Below are 17,922 nucleotides of genomic sequence, written 5' to 3'. Positions count from 1 at the left end.
CTAAATCAAGTCGAAGCAATGCCTAAAAAGGGGAAATCAGTTGAGAGGTGTCGAATTATTGGTGTCTCATTCTTCGTATTAGGTATTAATAACAAGACTGCAAGACTTTTGCGCGGTTGGTCTTGTTCTTGTCAATATGGTCTTGGTCTTGGTCTTGCAATGGGCAGTGTAGTCTTGGTCTTGGTCTTGGTCTTGTCTCTTTTGCAAGACCAAGACCAAGACTGCAAGACCAAGACCGATTTAGCTCATCACTAAGCAGCGGTCTCTCTCTCGCACGCTGTTTGGATTAGCTCTTCCTTGCACAGAGAGAAAAGTCTTTCCATATTATGTATAATTATTACATATATATAGCGAAATAAGTATATGTAATCCTTTAAATACTGCATAGATCTAGGTAGTCATAAAAACTCTTTGTTTTGATTAATTGTTTCCTATCTGTCGCTCATAAATGTTTACATTGCGAGCGCCGAATAGCTGTTCGGGAATAAAAACTCGCAATGAAAATAAGTAATGTAATTTTACTTATATTTCATGTTAGCTAGTTTCGTATTTCGCGCCAGAAGTAGCTAGATGGCGTACAAACACTCTTCGCAGGAGAGATAAGAGGTAGTAAAAGGAGGGGGAGAAAAAGAAAGAGGAGGGCAGTTGTTAAGCTGTCGCGGGATTGGAAGCACAAGATGGAAATTTGTATAAGCTTGTAGAAGATTTGTAAGAGTGAATAAATAAAGATACCATTTTATATCTAACATTCAATATATGATTCTCAAGCTTATTTAGTAAATGATTTTAATAGAGAGTCTAATGTTTAGAAAAATTAATACTTAATTTTAGCGTTGCCTATGTACATAATACGTATTGATCTATATATGTACATATAAAAACATTACAGAACATAATATTTCTGAGGTAAGAATTGTTTTGGTAATAAACGCACGTGCTTTCCCCTAAAGGAAGAAGGAAAACAAAGACGCGACTGAGAGAGAGAGAGAGAGAGAGAGAGAGAGAGAGAGAGAGAGAGAGAGAGAGGTCCGATAGCCGCTCCTTATCGCACTCATAATATGCCAATGCTACGAGCGTTGATTATTTATCTTCGTTCTTGGCTATTGGAAAAACTTTCGAAAACAATTCAACATATAATTATTCTTCAATTTTTATTCCATTATGACAGAATAATAATGAATAAAGCGAACAATTGATCGTTTATTTATACGGTATTTCAAGTCCGTAAGACGACTTTCTGTTTATAAGACATCGAAGAAGCCTCGTGGCTCAGGCGGTAAGGTAACCGCGTGGCGATTCGTGGATCCGGGCTCGATTCCCGCTCGGTGCTTTTTTTTAATGGCCATTGACTCACAAAAATCAATAATAAATTAAAGAAATGCAGATTTTACGGAATTATAACGATGAAATTGTATTTAAAGTTATTACTACATATCACATGCACATTTCCTTAATTTATTATTGATTATAAGTCAATGCTTATAAATAAATATGCTGAAAAACATGAATAAAGGCATTGTCCTGCAGATGTAAATAACATCGAAGATTCGTAGATTTTCGGCAAAGCGAAGCGAAAAGATTTTGCCTCGAATCTTCTGCTAGACGGCTAACAGCGAGAAAGACAGAGAGGTCCGAGAAAGTATCTCCGCTCTCTCTTTAATCCGAGGATAGCGAAGAGCGAGCGAAGCCAGTCGACACATGTATGGACCCTTCGCTTGTGCTCGTGACCATCGAGCAGCGGTAGAAGCGGGGATGGCTCACGCAAACGAGCCTGCATCTGTGGTGGTAAGTGGAGGCGGAAGTTCTGTAGACCGACGGTCTACTTTCTGGCAACACTGGTCACTGCGTTACGCACGTGTATACCCGGTGACGACCATCTTGGAAGAGCGCGCTACTAACTTGTTAATCGTTTAGCTTCTGCTTCTATTATTAGCGCCACCTACTTCCGCTGTCGTACCAACCTATTTTAGTTTCTACTACCAACTTAGATCTAGTTCGACTTTTACCATTGTCACACAACAATTTTCTAACATAATTTATATCTCTATTCTTTGCAGAGGATGACGAATATCCGTTCGCCTCCTCTATCCCACATACCTCGGGTTCGTTGGTGAGGTCACCCTTTCTAGGGATCACCCCACCAACAAAGAAAGCAGGTACAATATTCAATAATATTTTAGTATCATTACCTTAATTTCGTTTTCACTTTATGTATTTTTTTTTGTAGGGGCTACAAAAGGCGTGCAGAAGCCTAAGAGGAAGAGGAGGTGTGAATTGGACTAGCTCCTTTCCTTAGAAAGTTTTACCTCTTCGAGTCGTTTCGATTTTCTATATAAATAAATGTGGCTTGCCTGTTGATCTCCCAGTTTACATTGCGAAGTGTCAGGAATAGAAAGATACGTTATATTACTTTTTGTAAAATTAATAAAATTTAATAATTGTTTTGGATATTAATAAAATTAAAGGTGGGGGCGATCCGTGATGGTTGGCTCCTACTATTATAAATGTACTAATTTCTTTTTTTTTTTTAGAAACGATTTCGAATGTCTCAGGAATTTCTACAGCTCCAGAAGGAGCTCACTGATTTAAGGGTCAGGGAGCTAATTTTCTAACTCAGTTGGAGAAGTTAAAAGTTTCCCTGATCCTTAAAGCAAATATTATGCTGGAGGATAAGCTATTAACCCAATCGGAATTTGATGAAATTTCGAGACAGCTGCCGCTCTCCCACCTGCAACATGAGGCAGTGGATAACCAACTCGGGCAATACTTAGAAGAAAAAGAAAAAGGGCGAGCAAGTGACAGATAAGATAAAACTGATTTAAAATGTTAATTGTTTAGATAAAAGACCATTGTTCCCATATTATAATCTACAAGACAACAGAAAAATATCTACTGATGACTTTCAACGAACATACTACACGTATCTCTTTTTTTAAACAATCTTCGTCGCTCCCTGTCCTATATAATTGAGTTAGCTTAGCCTCTCAGTGATTATCAAATGTGAGTGTGTGTTAATTGTTTATCTATAAAGCACCTAATGATTTAAAGACATCTTTTAGATGTCTTTTAGTCAATTGTATGACTAAAAGATGTCTATAAGACAACTTTTAGTCAAGTGTGCAGTATGGGCAGTGTTATCTCTGAGCCCAAAAAGTGCATTGAAATTGGAGTGCGGTCATAGTAGCCAAGGAAATTTAGTAATGTGAAATTGGTCATATAGTAACTGTGACTTATTTTCGAAATTATGACACTAGCAGTGGAATTCACGCACATAAACCGTCACTCTACTTGAGGCTCTCTCCAGTACTACTATTTACGTGACGTGTACAATAATACTTAAATTTGAGTCGAGTGTGAGGTATCTGTGTGAACAGCACCGCTGGTAACAGTTTCAAGAATGAACCACCCCCTGATTCTGGAGAGATGTATCCCATAGTAATGGAGAGACTATAAAAGACCAGCACAAAGGATAAATTACTGCCTTCTTTTGATGAATCAAGTGAAGGTGTGATTATGTAACTCGCGTGTAATTTCTCTTCGGTATTATTTATAATTTAATTGATTTTAAATGAAATATTACGCGCGAAAATAAAATATTTGAGAGAAGCTGGTTTTCTGTAAATTAATTCGTGAAATTATCTTGCAGCTCACAATAAACGCGACGCTTAATAGTTCTTGAGCACTATTTTATTTTAACATTTGCAAGCCGATTTTGCTATGTTCATCGGAAAAAAATCAACGTATAATAATTCTTACAAGCCGGCGTTAATAACTAAACTTGGCGCAATGTACAGATAAGAAGAAAAAGAAACGAGGTTTAAATTTTTTACTCTTTTATTAAGAAGTTATCTTGCTCTTCTCGCCCGGTAAGGACGACATAATTCATGAATACCTCTAACTTTCGATGTAACAGAGAGTATGAGAAATCTCAATTTTGATTGATCAGCAATTGCAATACTACTATAATTAGTATTTTCTAATTAACCTAAAAACGGATAAAATGAGATGATTAATGGAAAATGTATCTAAAGAGCTATTTTATTGTCCTGATGCTTCGCCTACGTTGAAAAAATCTCGTAGATTTTGGCAATAGCCATACTTTTGCCCATATCTAGACCAGAGTATGACCAATATGTAGGAAGTAGTGTTTTCTTCCACGAGGGTTGGTATATAGGAGGCTTATTCATGTTTTACACACGAACACATTTTGTTTAATAAGAAAACATTACCCCCCCCCCCCCCCACCCCCTCCCCCCCAATTCTCTTCCATCCGATTTATACCTTCAGTGTTCCAGAATTATATGATAGCTTTAATGTAAAGACTTGCACCGCGAATTATATTAAACATCAAGAGTAATGTGTAATTAAAACGTAAAACATAAAAGATTCCTTATTCATACAATGTTGAAACAATTCAATTATATTATTAAGCTTCACGTATCTATCTTGCATAAATGATTTCAGTGAATCAGTTAAAATAAAGGAAAAATTAAAAGAGTCAAAACTACTATATATAAGGCATCAATCGATTGATCGCAGTGCAGGCTAGCTACTTAGTGCATTCAACCGACACACTCAGTCTCCGCATTCTGTAACTCTAATGAAAATTTCCAATATCCGTAAGGACCGCAAATGATACATATAAAATTATCATTACATGTACCGATATTTGTCGTTTAACTTCATCCTGATGATATCGAAATTTTGTCGATAAGAATTATGGAATTGATCTGCAGCAGAGTCAGTCACTAAGTAGAATATGCAAATTATTGGCTAATTTCAACTCATTAACCAATCATACGTAAAATTTATTTAGTTATTAGAATCATTAAATGTCGGCTGGATGCACTTAATTCTAATAACTAAGAGCTGAAAAATGTTTCAGTATACTATAATTTTAATCGATTTTGCTCACCAAAAATTGACGACCGAGATATTTTAGTCAACAATGTCTTTCTGTTTCTACTGTTGGGAGCAAAATCGATCAAAATCAGAGATTATATTTCATTCGCCTCGTTCTCCAGATTACAACGTAGTACCCCCTTCGCCCCCAGAATTCACAGCGTTTTCAGAGTGAGATGAAAAAACCCCCGGCCGCTCGCTGCGCCCCCAGCCCCAGCGCCTACAGCCGGTACTCCTCATTCCTTTTCGCCGTGCGCTGGAATTCGCACGTGTTTTGAGTATACAAGTAGTTGGAAAATGGGTCAGAGGAAAGTAGGAAAAGAAAACGTGGAGGAGTTGATGGAGCAAGTAAAAAGGTTAAAGAAAAGAATTGATGATGAAATGGATAAAGAGATTGGATCATCGTCCGAATCCGAGAGAAGTGAAGACGAAGAGGCGTCGGACAAAGAGAATGATGCACAAAGTGAGAAATCAGACGACAAGGAAAACAAAGGTAGGTTCAGATTGATTAGAGAAAGAAAAGACTAGCGGGTGCTTGCCGCAGTAACCGCTTGTGGCCATGCGCTTACTTATTTACTTTCTTGGATAAATAGCTCGCCTGTTTCCAAGAACAGTATACTGGCCGTATATAAAAGTGTACAATCAAACGAACTTACGAGTACGTGAAGTTCGAGCATAATTACAACATATTTTGTTTACTTTCTTGGATAAATAGCTCGCCTCTTTCCAAGAACAGTATACCGGTCACATATAAATTGCTCTGTTTTTCTTTTTTGTGGTTTGTAGATGATAACAAAACTCAGATAGATGATGAGAATAGAGACCGCGATAAAGAAAATGCCGACAAAGAAAAACCGCTTAACGAGAATATTTTACAAGCTTTGGGAGAGGACCCAATAGAAGAAGAGGCAGCAGAGATAAAATTGCATTCTTCGATCTCGAAGAGATGGAAACATTAGTTCAGCAACGGAATCAAGGAAGCAGAGAGAGAAAAACTATCAAAAAAGTATGTAAGACCGGAAGGATTGATTGTGCCTAAACTAAACCCGGAAGTTTCGGCAATGCTATCAGAATCAGCGATCAAAAGAGATCAGCACTTCTTACAAAGACAACAGTTAGCAACATCGGCACTAGCTGCATTGGGTTCGGCGATTAAAGATATAGCAGAAGAGGAAGATGGCATCGACATAGCGGGGTTTGTTGAAAAACTTAACGACGCAGCAAAACTTATGAATCATCTAGCGTTTGAAGAGACAGAATCTAGAAAAGCATTTATATTGCCAATGGTAGACAATCAATGCAAATCCTTATTAAAGGAATCCGAAACAGATGAATTTTTGTTCGGAAGAAACTTAGGCACGAGGATTAAGGAAGTGAAATCTATAGACAAAGTCAGCCAGAATTTAAAAATTCAAACCAAAAAGATGCCATTACAAAACAAAAATTTAAACTATCAAAGCCACCAGACGAAAAGACCGGCATTCGTACCTGTAGGCAACAGAAATCAGCCGGGCCAGCAGAGAAACAGATTCTTCTTCAAAAACAAGCAGCAGCCTTTCAACCAACGGGCTCAGAATCAAGGGAGATTCAGATCCAAGAACTTGAAGACGTACACATAAATGTAGGTAAAATAGCAGGCAGGTTAAAATATTTTACAAAAAATTGGCAAAAAATAACAAAGAGTAAATTTGTATTAGAAGCTATCAAGGGTTACAAGATCAGGTTTAGCAAAATACCTCATCAAGAGAAAGCACCAAAAGTAAGATTCGACTCAATAAAGGAAATTGAAAATTATAAACAGGTGGTTAAGGATCTGATGAATAAAGGGGTAATAGAACGTTGTACGAATAATAAAAAACAATTCTTATCTACATATTTCTTAAGACAGAAAGCAAATGGATCGTATAGGTTCATACTAAACTGAAAGAAATTAAAAAAGTTTGTAATAGTAGATCATTTTAAAATGGAAAATGTGAGAACGGCAACAAATTTAGTTTTTCCAGGGTTTTTCATGGGAAATATTGATCTACAGGACGCTTACTTTTTAGTACCAATAAATAAGACAAGCAGAAAGTATTTGAGATTTAAGTTTTTGGGAAAATTATACCAATTCACATGTTTACCAAATGAATTAGCCTCGTGCCCATATGTATTTACTAAAATATTAAAACCGGTAATTAATCTATTGCGGAGAAGAGGTTTCTGTTCGGTAATATATCTTGACGACATACTCTGCATTGGAAAAAATTATGAAAAATTTTGCAAAATATAAACGAAACGGTAAATCTACTAACAAATTTAGGTTTCCTTATAAACAAAACAAAAAGTAAATTAATACCTGCGACTAAATGTAAATATTTAGGTTTTGTATTAGACTCTGTGAAATATACTGTGGAATTAACAAAAGAGAAACGAATAAAACTTAAAAATCTCATACAAAAATTTCTTAAGTTAAATAGCTGTGCAATTCAAGAATTTGCAAAATTAATAGGGTCATTCGTTTTAGCGTGTCAAGCGGTAGAATATGGAATGTTATACACAAAAATTATGGAAAAAGAAAAATTAAGGGCACTATTAAATAACGGTTATGACTATGGCAAAATAATGGAAATACCGAATAGCATAAGAGCAGATTTGATTTGGTGGCAAGAAAAATTAGGTACGATAGTTAATCCTATAAAAACGGGGAAATTTAAAGTAGAAATATATACTGATGCATCGGACTCAGGTTGGGGAGCGTTAAGTAATAAAGACCATGTAAGGGGTGATTGGACAGTAGAAGATATCAAACATTCAATAAACTACAGGGAGTTGTTAGCAGTAAAATTAGGGTTAGCACAATTGGCGGATAATGAAAAAGATTGCCAGATATTGCTTAGAATTGATAATTCTTCAGCGATTGCATACATCAATAAAATGGGCGGTGTAAAGTACGGTAAATATCATAAGCTAACGAAAGAAATATGGCAATGGGCAGAGGCCAGACATATTTTTTTATATGCCGATTACATTACATCGGCCGATAATAAAAACGCAGATTGGTTGTCCAGGCTCGAGAATGAGGATACAGAGTGGGAATTGTCGAACAAAGCTTTTGCAAAAATAGTTAAAAATTTTGGAACACCGGATATAGACTTATTTGCGAACAAATACAATACGAAATGTAAAAAGTTTTTTTTCGTGGATGCCGGACAAGGAAGCTAAAAATGTAGATGCATTTACGGTTGAATGGACAAAGTTAAGATTCTATGCGTTTCCGCCATTTAATTTGGTGTTGAAAATGCTGGTAAAAATTAAAAAGGATAGGGCAACAGGAACTGTTGTGGTACCGGACTGGGCAAATCAACCTTGGTACCCGTTATTCGTCTCGATGCTAAAAGATAAACCTGTCAAATTTGAGCCGAGCGCTAATTTACTGGTTTCTCCTTACGGAACGAGACAACACCCGAGAGCGAAATCACTGTCGTTAGTGGCCGCGAGAGTATCAGGAGAGCATTCAGAAAAATGAATGTGCCACCGCAAACAGTAGAAATATTAATATCTTCTCTGACGGAGTCGACATTAAAACAATACGAAGTTGGGTCGAAGAAATGGCAAGTGTTCTGCGCGAGATCAAACAAAGAAATATATACTCCTAAACGTGAAAGTTTATTAGAATTTCTAACAGAGAAATATACAGAAGGAGCATCGTATACTACGCTAAATACATACAGATCGGCGATCTCATTGCTAAGTAGGAATAAAATAGGCGATGATCTATTAATCAGTCGGTTTTTCAAAGGAATATCGAAATTGAAACCGGTAAAACCAAAATATGATTACACTTGGGATGTATTCGCAGTTTTAAATTATCTAAAAGATAGTAGAACGGAAAGCCTGAAATGCTTAGCAAAGAAAACAGTAACATTACTAGCGTTAATAACGACTCATAGAGCACAAAATTTAAATATCATAAATATTGATAATATAAAAGTTAATCCGGATGGATCGGAAATCAAAATACCTGATGCGATCAAGACGTCTGGACCGGGGAGATATCAGCCTTTATTAATAATACCAAAAAATGTACAAAATCCTAAATTGTGCGTAATGTCCTGTATATTGGAATACATAGAAAAAACCAAAGAGCTTCGAGGGAATGAGAAGAAATTGTTTGTATCAGTTAGGAAACCGTTTAAGGCAATTGGATCACAAACTGGTGAGTAAATGGATTAAGCAGGTTCTTTCGGAAAGCGAGATAGATATACAAACAAATTTTCTGCTCATTCCACGAGACATGCGGCTACGTCAACGGCACTAGCAAAGGGCGTAGATATTAGTGTAATAAGAAACACAGCAAACTGGTCAGAAAATTCGAGGGTTTTTGCGCAGTTCTATAACAGACCTATAAGGCATAACCGACAATGTTTCGCACGAGCAATATTAGAACAGTAATTTAAACAAAAAAGGATATTACATAACATAATAAATGAGTTGTATTAAAAAATGGTAAAAAATAAATCAAAGATTGGGAAAAATTGCTTACCCTGAATTACTACGTTGTAATCTGGAGAACGAGGCGAATGAAATATAATAGTACGATCAAACGAACTTACGAATACGTGAAATTCGATCGTAATTATATGAAGTAGCCTCGTTCGAGAGATTACATCCACCCAATGAAGAAAAATTTCCCACCATAAAAATACGCAATTGTTTCCTCAAATAAATTTAAAAATAAAAATATAACCTCTGAAAAATGAGGAGTACCGGCTGTAGGCGCTGGGGACGCAGCGAGCGGCCGGGGGTTTTTTCATCTCACTCTGAAAACGCTGTGAATTCTGGGGGCGAGGGGGGTACTACGTTGTAATCTGGAGAACGAGGCTACTTCATATAATTACGATCGAACTTCACGTACTCGTAAGTTCGTTTGATCTTACAATTTATAACGTGTGCGTGCGAGGAGACAATTTAAACTTTAGAGAAATACTTAGCATGATCGAGAGACGAAAAGCGAATTCTTTTGGTAGATTACGGCAATTTGTGAATAGAAAGATGACAGTACTTCTGTAGTATCGATATAGGTAGTTTATTTTAGACACTACAAAGTTCTGGCAATCTGTGTTGCCACAAATTGTACAAACATTCAGACCCTCCACGGCCGTTTCTTTATAACGTGCACTGTGAGAAATTGGATCGACGTTCTTGCGCTATAATGTTTTATAAGAATTTAACGTAATATGGAACAAATAAATTTCCCATAACGTACATTTGTATGGACTTGGGGGTCATAATCGAGGAGTCTGAACGTTATTATTTTGGCAACATTGTTGCTAATACTTTCGGCACAGAGGCTGACAGAGGTCAATGTGATTAATTATATGCGTCAGTAGAATTCTGATGCCGATTTTGTGGTTAAGCCGTATCATGCAAACCATTTGATGTTCTGATGAGTTTTTAACTATGCCATCTAACACAATTTAGGTGTAAAGTATATAATATAATTTAATGCCTTATTTTACCTTTAAGTGAAGATTTATGTCACGTGACACCTAAGAGGAACCGTATAGCAAGACACACTGCATTAAATGTTAAAAAATTATCTAATTTGCAAAGTTATATATCATATTGTATGTCCCTCTCAGGTTCTTCCTTTGTACAGAATATGTTTCACTTAATTCGCCCCAGAGCGTAGACACAACAATTCATTTATTATCCTCGGTATAAAAACATCCATTTTTTGCACATAGCCTTTCTAGATCCGAATAGAAAGTACTTCCAGAAAGGTGAAATACTCTGTATATACTTTCTTCTTTTCTGTCGCTACGATAATGCCGTTTTACAATTTTGCAGTTCATAAGTCGAGTCATGTCTCATACAACTTTTCCACATCGACATATCTGCTGCATATCAGCATGATGAAGGTGAAATAAAATATGTAATTTTTTACATATAATAAAAAAGTTTACCTTCAATATAACAAAATTAACCAATATAGTATATATAGCGCTGATAATATTCATTTTCACTGCTATACATTCTTTCATCCATGGATTTGTGTTGGTGTACGGCACAGCAGGTATATGATAAACGTGTTTGAACTATAATTAACTACCTTTGAACATGGCTATATACTGTCTTAAAAACTTAACCCTCGGAAGAACGTGCCGGAGTCACTGTTTTCGAACTTTTTACTGCGCTTATGCGTGCAAAACCTCACATTATTGCAGAGTAAAGGCAAAATTTCTTATTCAAGTCGCACTGTCTTCTAACTGGTCAGTTTCTTATATGAATAGGATAACAATATAAACACGACGCTTGAATTCTTGAAGGTCCTCGCGGATAGATATTACTACAATGATAGGTACCGGTAGAGCTCGGGCTCTCCACTAGCGCCTAAGCAGGAGGAAAGAGGCTTCTGTGTTTGTTATCATACATGGGCACCTCAAATTGTATTAGTAAATATATATTCGAGTCAGAAATGACTCTACTACGGTACACGGAGCGACGGCCTTATTACATGAAAATATTTAAATAGTAAAACTTAAACTTTTAGAAATGTAACTGATGTCAGTGAGTAATTTTAGTGGTCCCATTGAAATTACCATTTGTAGTTTACTTGGAATACTATTTCTCAGACTTTTCATTTATCTACATGGTATTGCCGTCTATTTCTGGTAGATAAATGTTCATCTATCTCACACAAGAAAATGAGAAAATTCGATGAAAACGCGACAGATTCTACACTGCTTAACACTCTAGCTGTGGAATACATGAATCACTGCGAACTTGTTTACAGGGGCCTAAAACCGGAAAACATTCTGATTGACAAGGATGGATATCTCAAGCTCTCTCTCTCTCTCTCCGACTGATTTTGCATTTAAAAAATCATTATAAATCATCTCTATGTTCAGCTATATTATTCGAAAGCGTAGGAAGAAGATTAGTAATTCGTTGCTACGAAGTTATCTGCTCTTAACATTTTTCTATCAAATGGGAGAATTGTTACTAGTTTAATTTAGATTCTGACATTTGTTATGATATTTCTTCAAAAGGGTTTGTATTTTGAAGAAATCTTACAATACTTTAGGTGGAGCGAAGTTGGATAAATGTCCAATTCAATAAAAAGACGAACATATCGAGCGGTATTTGAGTGTAAGTTTTTAATGATTATATTTAAAAAGACAATGTTTACTAAAAATTCGTTTATTTTGTTCTTTCAGGGAGCGTTTTAAATGAAAAACTTTTGGATAGAGGAAATTAATTTTTCAAGTTTTAATTATACTAAGTGATTGGATTATTTGAGAAGTCTCATCCGAATAGACTGGCGGAAAATGACGAAGATATTTTAAAAATAATGTAATTTAAATGCTAAAAATATTCATTGGTTACTATAAATAATATATATCTTAGTTTGCTATATTTGTTTTCTCTTTACAACAGCGTACAGCTTTTTATTCCCTAATGTATATTACTATTCTCTTTACAAAAATCTTTTTATGATATGCCATTATATATTATACTTAAAAAATAGTACTATGTACAAAAATCAAATTTATTCATGCATAATAATTATTACTATGCTGAATTATCATAGATAAATGCTATATAATCATCAATTTTATAAATAAACTAATAATTGTCAACACATTTGAAATAGACGAGTCGATTCTTAAATTAGAGATTTGATGATAAAATTTTTGATGCGGCTTAAAAATATTTACAGATTAAAAATGATTATTTGTGAATGTTAAAAATAGAAAAAACATTTAATGCGGTGTATGAAAATCTTAGTAAGAAGATTGTGATCGATGGGTTTGACGGACGCGCGCGTGTATACACGTGTGTATGATGTATATTGCACACAGTACTCGCAATAAAACGAGTTATTTGTGTTGAGCAATTCAATAGCGAGCATGTCGGCTTTTCTTCCTCCAGTAGACCTTAATATAAAATCTCGATTAAAGTTCGGGAGATTAATTCTGCATAATCTATGTGGTTTCATGAAATCACATATATATTTAATTAATATTCATAATCAAAAATTTCGTTAATAAGTTAGTATCAACTAGTTGCAGAATTCTCCAACACATCAACGACTAAAATCGTTCTAAATGTATCGATAAATGTATATTTATATTATTAATTATCGTTAAAATTTTAAAAATCCCAAAAGGACGCAACAAATAGAAATCTCTAGAATTTTTATGCGAGCAATCATAGTAGGAAATCTTAGTTAAAATCGGAAAGGGCATTGCCCTTGTCAATTGATGGTAAACTCGAGATCTATAGTAGGTGGTATGGAGGTAGAGTATGAGAATAGCTATTAGGTAAGGAAGGCCATCGAGGTAATAATTGATTAAATTTTAAGTTCCACCAGTCTCTGGATCCTTCTCACTGAATCTGCTGCTATGACCTGAGCTGCTAGCCCCAGAGCTGCTTGCACCATCCAAATCTTTGGCCTTGAAACCAAATCCATTTGCCATTCGTTGATAATGTGGTTTCCAGGTACTCAATGGTCTAGTATAATCCAAATGGTCATATTCAACGTCGTTTCCTTTGTTCTGTTTAATCTCGTCGTAAACATGCTCTATCCTCTTGCCATCCATATCATCGATACTGTGATATACATTGAGATTTGGATTTCCCATATCTGCATCCTTATTTTTCAGTGAAAATTGAAGGCTGCACGCTCCTAAATCATTCAATAATTTTTACGGTAACCCTTTAAACTTTCCATAAGATTGCAAATGTTTGTTCCGAATGCACAAAGTTTAACAATACCTTTTAAATCGTCCTCGTCATCGGTTCCCTGTCCCAACCCTAATTTGGCTCTCTCGGTATTAATATTCTTGTTCGTTCCAAGGTCATTTCTTATTTGGATGTTATTTAAAAGAGTAGCCGTCCCGTCATCAGATTTAGAGGAACCTTGATAAGAGTATACAGGATTGTCAAATTGGTTTCGGTCTGAAAAATTAGCGATGCTATTGAAAAATTCTATTCTACTGATGGCAAAGCGAGAAGAATAAACTAAAAGCAATGAAACTCACCAACTGGAGTTACGGGCTCAGCTATATAATGAACTTGGGCCATTTCTTTCTTCAAGTCAGCCACTCTGCGTCTATGATAAAACCAGCCAGCCAAAGTCATAGCTATCACAATAATGGCAGCGAAAATCCCGGCTACTACACTCCCATAACCGGCTTCTTCCTTCTCCTGAACGTTGCGAGAAAATAGTTGCTCGTCACAATTTGGTCCTGCGTAGCCGTGTCGGCAGATGCAGCCATCGGCTGGATGGCAAATGAAGAATTCATCGTTCTTGCACTCACATGGTTTCATGCAGTGGTCACCGAAATAGCCCTCGGGACAAACTAGAAGAAAAATTCATCGTACAAGATATGATTAGTGCTAGTTAAAACCAAAACTACTAACAACCGTTAAATAACTATTTTCATATTTAAACACACTTTTAGGAATCTGGTCAGATTTATGACACAAGATGCACAAATTTAAATGAGGAGTGCAAAAAGAAAACAAACATTCAATTCTACAGTTTCCAAATATCTTATAGGAATTGTTGATTTTTAGCAAAAATTGAAAACTTGTTTGATGCTACTTACTTTCAGTGCATTGCGTCCCTATCCATCCAGCAGCACAACGACAATGACCATCATTTGGCCTGCAATCTCCACCATTTTGACATTTACAGTGTTGAGTGCAGTTGACTCCATACGTTCCTTCAGGACAAGGTGTTTGACAGTGCTCACCTTTCCAGCCAGGACGACATTGACATTCTCCTATAAAGTATTTACTGTATTATATTATTTCCTCTTTTTCTAAATTATATCTTGAAAAGAACTGAGTATCATCCAATACTTCACAATAATAGCCAGTATTCAAGAATAGAACCCTTCATGTACAGTTGTTTACCTGTCACATGATGACACTCTGCACCATTTTTACAGTGGCAATGATTGGCACAATTAAGGCCATAGCGGTTTGGTGGACATGGGTGTTCACATGTAATACCTAAATAGCCTGGTCTACATATGTATTCTCCAGTCACATGGTCACAAGTCATGTTTCCTAAAAGAATAAGAGTGTCAGCTATAAATGATTATTATAATTTTCATTAAAGAAATATGAAGATATGAAGTCATTTGTAAATATCTGTACGAGCATCAAATACTGAAATGATACATTTGCTGACTTTACTTACCAGTACTTAAAGTACTCCATCACTGATAATGAGTTGCGAACAAAATGAAAGGAATGGGAAGACAATTAATAAATAAGTAGGGTATATCTATCTACAATTCAGTACCTTTTACCATCACCACTTGTTACTACAGCTTATCAAGAAAGACCTTTCGAAATTTTAAGAAAATTTTTTTCAATTTGATTTACTAAATGTGAATTAAATTTTTGACTTATCATGAAAATACAGGAACCTATTAAAAGCTCAAAACTCTAAATACTAGTAATATTTTTATGTAAAATTTCAAAAGGTATAACTTTCAGTAGGTAGAGATAGTTTTAAAGTAGGAGTAGGTGCAAACAATGCATTGGCAATGGCATGAGAATATTTTGTAAAGTAAATGAACGTGATTTTGTACAAAATCTACAAATTTTTGCAGGCATTCACCTTGTTTTTTCTCAGGACATTTTTCATTACAGCGTACACCATACCAGCCTTCTTTGCAAGGCTGAGAACAATCAGGTCCATCCCAACCTCGTGCACACTCGCACTTTCCAGTGACAGGATCACAAGAACTATTGTTCATGCAGTTACATTTTAACTGACAATCCTCACCGTAGAAACCCTCTGGACATTTGGTCTCACAGCGAATTCCTAATTAGTCGCGTCATTTTAAATTACATTACAAATAAACATGCCACGATAAATCTTTAATGTATAACTTTGAGTTGAAAACAATGAAATAAACAAAAATTTCATAATGGAATAAAATGAGCTCATCTACTTAATGCATTTATAATAAAACATTTTTGTTTCAAGTTTTCTATCGAAAAGATTGAGATAAATGAATTGACATTTTTTTTTGTAAACATTTTAACGAGCTCTATCGAATTAACAGAGACAGACCTTGCCAGTCGGGCTTGCAGATGCAACGTCCAGTGGCTGGATCGCAATCGATAGTATTTTCATCATGGCAGTCGCAAACTTGAGTGCAATCATGACCGAAGAATCCTTTTTCGCAACGATCCTTGCAGAATTCGCCGATAAATCCAGCCGCGCATGTACAGGTGCCTGATTTACAGTATCATGAAGAGTGCATGACGGTGTCAGTCAAAGAAACCAAATTGCAGAATAAAAAGAAAAAAGAACAAATAAAATATTCACGCATCGTTCGTTACAAGAAAATGTAATTGAGGAGACAGAGAGTTTATGCGTGTATGGGTTTATAATTAAAGGAAAATCGTGAAAAACAAAGCACACAAAATTATTGGAAAATACATCGCTTTTCAAGAAAAAATAAATAATAAGAGGAAGAGAGAGTGTATGTTTGTATAATTATTAAGTTTAAGTGGTGGAATAAAAGAAACATGGGAGGCTAGGATAAAGAGAGTTCGTGTAATTACTAACCAAACCACAGAAAAAAATAAAAAATTCATGAATTTCTATTGCATAAAAAATAGAGAAAATTAGAGAGAAAGATGAGAGAGCACGCTCTTGTGTACTTATCATAGATATATATATATATAAGTTACACGGTAGTGCTCGGCGGTATAGACATGTCATTATCTACTTTTATATGTACTTGCCGTCGAAACACTACCGTGTGTCTCTTGATATATATATATATATATATATATATAGTATCACGAGTAAAACAAGAAGCAGTTCTTGACGAGTAAAAGAAAAACAGAATGAAATTAACGGAAATTTCACGATAGCGTTGAAGTATACAAACGCTTAATCTAATGAGTATGAAAAATGTAAAGATTCGTGTAGAGAAATTATTGTGTCGATTTGCGTATATTTATTTACCGTTTTCTGGGTTGCAGGCAGCATTATTAAGACATCTGCATCTACTCTTGCAGTCCTTGCCATAAGATTTATCGCCGCAGGGACGATCGCAAAGTACTCCGTCCCATCCTGATCAAATGTCATGAAATACGATATAACTACAGCTACACTTACTTGACTATAATCAGCTACTTTATCCCATACATTTTTTCACAACAGCATTACTCATAAACTTACCACAATTCTATGAAAGTTACAATAACAATACAGTAAAAATGTTACGGATTAATGCAAAAGCAATGCTAGTAAAGTTTAATAACTTTTTTTTATTATAAACAATTCACTGATTAACACCCAGTGATTTATTAATTTACAATCTTTAGGAAAATTATACAACATATCGAAAATAATTTATATTATATTTCAATGTTTTAAATACAGAAAATTCTATACTTGATTGTATTTACCTCATTGATTTGTCTTGGGTGTTAATCGAATGAATTGAAGAAAGGTAGGGAAGTCGATAAAATAAAAAATATAAAACATAAACTCACCTGCTGTACAGTTGCAACGGCCGTTCTCTGGTGAGCAAGTGGCGCCATTTTTACAGGCGCACCTCTGAGCACAGTCGTCACCGAAAGTATTTTCAGGACAAAGTTCACTGCAATCCTCACCTCTATATCCAGCAGCGCAGATGCAGGTTCCGTTGAAAGGCGAACATTGGGCGTTGTTCTTGCAATTGCAACGATTCAAGCAGCCCTTTCCATAAGTGTAAAAGGGACAGGGTCTAGAACAGGTTTCTCCATCCCAACCAGCCTTGCACTTGCATTGACCCGTCCAAGGATGGCACAAGTCGGTTTTTTCATTGTCGCACTGGCATACCTACAAATCAATACATTTTCTTCAAATTCTCTGCTACAAAAAAATCCAAATCTTAAAATATCACCTACTATATTACATTCATCATTCCTTCTATTAATTTTTATGCTTTATAAAACTAAACACAGAAGGAGTAAAGATTAAGTTCCATTCAACAGTGTTTTAATCGAGTA

General features: G+C 35.5%; 3 protein-coding genes and 1 long non-coding RNA gene across 9 annotated transcripts in view; 3 read left to right on the top strand and 1 right to left on the bottom strand.

The window, feature by feature from the left end:
• Positions 1-5,233: 5,233 nt before the first annotated feature.
• Positions 5,234-5,958, top strand: LOC136772581 (tripartite motif-containing protein 44-like). The gene is made up of 2 exons (XM_066725645.1): positions 5,234-5,395; positions 5,689-5,958. Exons 1-2 carry the CDS (start codon positions 5,242-5,244, stop codon positions 5,859-5,861), a joined length of 327 nt encoding a protein of 108 aa, XP_066581742.1. The 5' UTR covers positions 5,234-5,241; the 3' UTR covers positions 5,862-5,958.
• A 5-nt stretch (positions 5,959-5,963) lies between these two features.
• LOC136772780 (uncharacterized) lies at positions 5,964-8,106 on the top strand. The gene is made up of 3 exons (XM_066725906.1): positions 5,964-6,293; positions 6,362-6,730; positions 7,354-8,106. The coding sequence occupies exons 1-3, from the start codon at positions 5,964-5,966 to the stop codon at positions 8,104-8,106; spliced, it is 1,452 nt and encodes a 483-aa protein (XP_066582003.1).
• A 1,874-nt stretch (positions 8,107-9,980) lies between these two features.
• Positions 9,981-12,209, top strand: LOC136772582 (uncharacterized). 2 transcript variants are annotated; one of them, XR_010822487.1, is made up of 3 exons: positions 9,981-10,960; positions 11,681-12,036; positions 12,105-12,209. It is a non-coding gene; the product is annotated as an uncharacterized lncRNA (long non-coding RNA). The 2 variants fall into 2 exon arrangements; XR_010822488.1 differs by lacking the exon at positions 9,981-10,960 and adding an exon at positions 11,419-11,558.
• Positions 12,076-17,922, bottom strand: part of drpr (draper) — a 28,291-nt gene continuing 22,444 nt past the window's right edge. The window contains exons 9-17 of one of the 5 annotated variants that reach the window (XM_066725640.1): positions 17,425-17,752; positions 16,892-16,999; positions 15,986-16,150; positions 15,527-15,733; positions 14,812-14,967; positions 14,502-14,678; positions 13,932-14,252; positions 13,666-13,809; positions 12,076-13,576 (exon numbers count right to left, since the gene is read on the bottom strand). In XM_066725640.1, coding sequence (XP_066581737.1) covers positions 13,248-13,576; positions 13,666-13,809; positions 13,932-14,252; positions 14,502-14,678; positions 14,812-14,967; positions 15,527-15,733; positions 15,986-16,150; positions 16,892-16,999; positions 17,425-17,752 — 1,935 coding nt within the window. In that variant the 3' untranslated portion in view covers positions 12,076-13,247. Of the gene's footprint in view, positions 13,577-13,665; positions 13,849-13,931; positions 14,253-14,501; positions 14,679-14,811; positions 14,968-15,526; positions 15,734-15,985; positions 16,151-16,891; positions 17,000-17,424; positions 17,753-17,922 lie in introns of all 5 variants that reach the window. The other 4 variants (XM_066725639.1, XM_066725641.1, XM_066725642.1 and 1 more) reach the window with 4 other exon arrangements.

The sequence above is a fragment of the Prorops nasuta genome, unplaced genomic scaffold (genome assembly GCF_024137725.1).
Source record: "Prorops nasuta isolate Cenicafe-Biocafe unplaced genomic scaffold, Cenicafe_Pnas_1.2 PNAS00004, whole genome shotgun sequence".
Lineage (NCBI taxonomy): Eukaryota > Metazoa > Arthropoda > Insecta > Hymenoptera > Bethylidae > Prorops > Prorops nasuta.
Note: the sequence above shows the minus strand (reverse complement) of the source record. Positions and strands in the feature narration are given on the sequence as shown.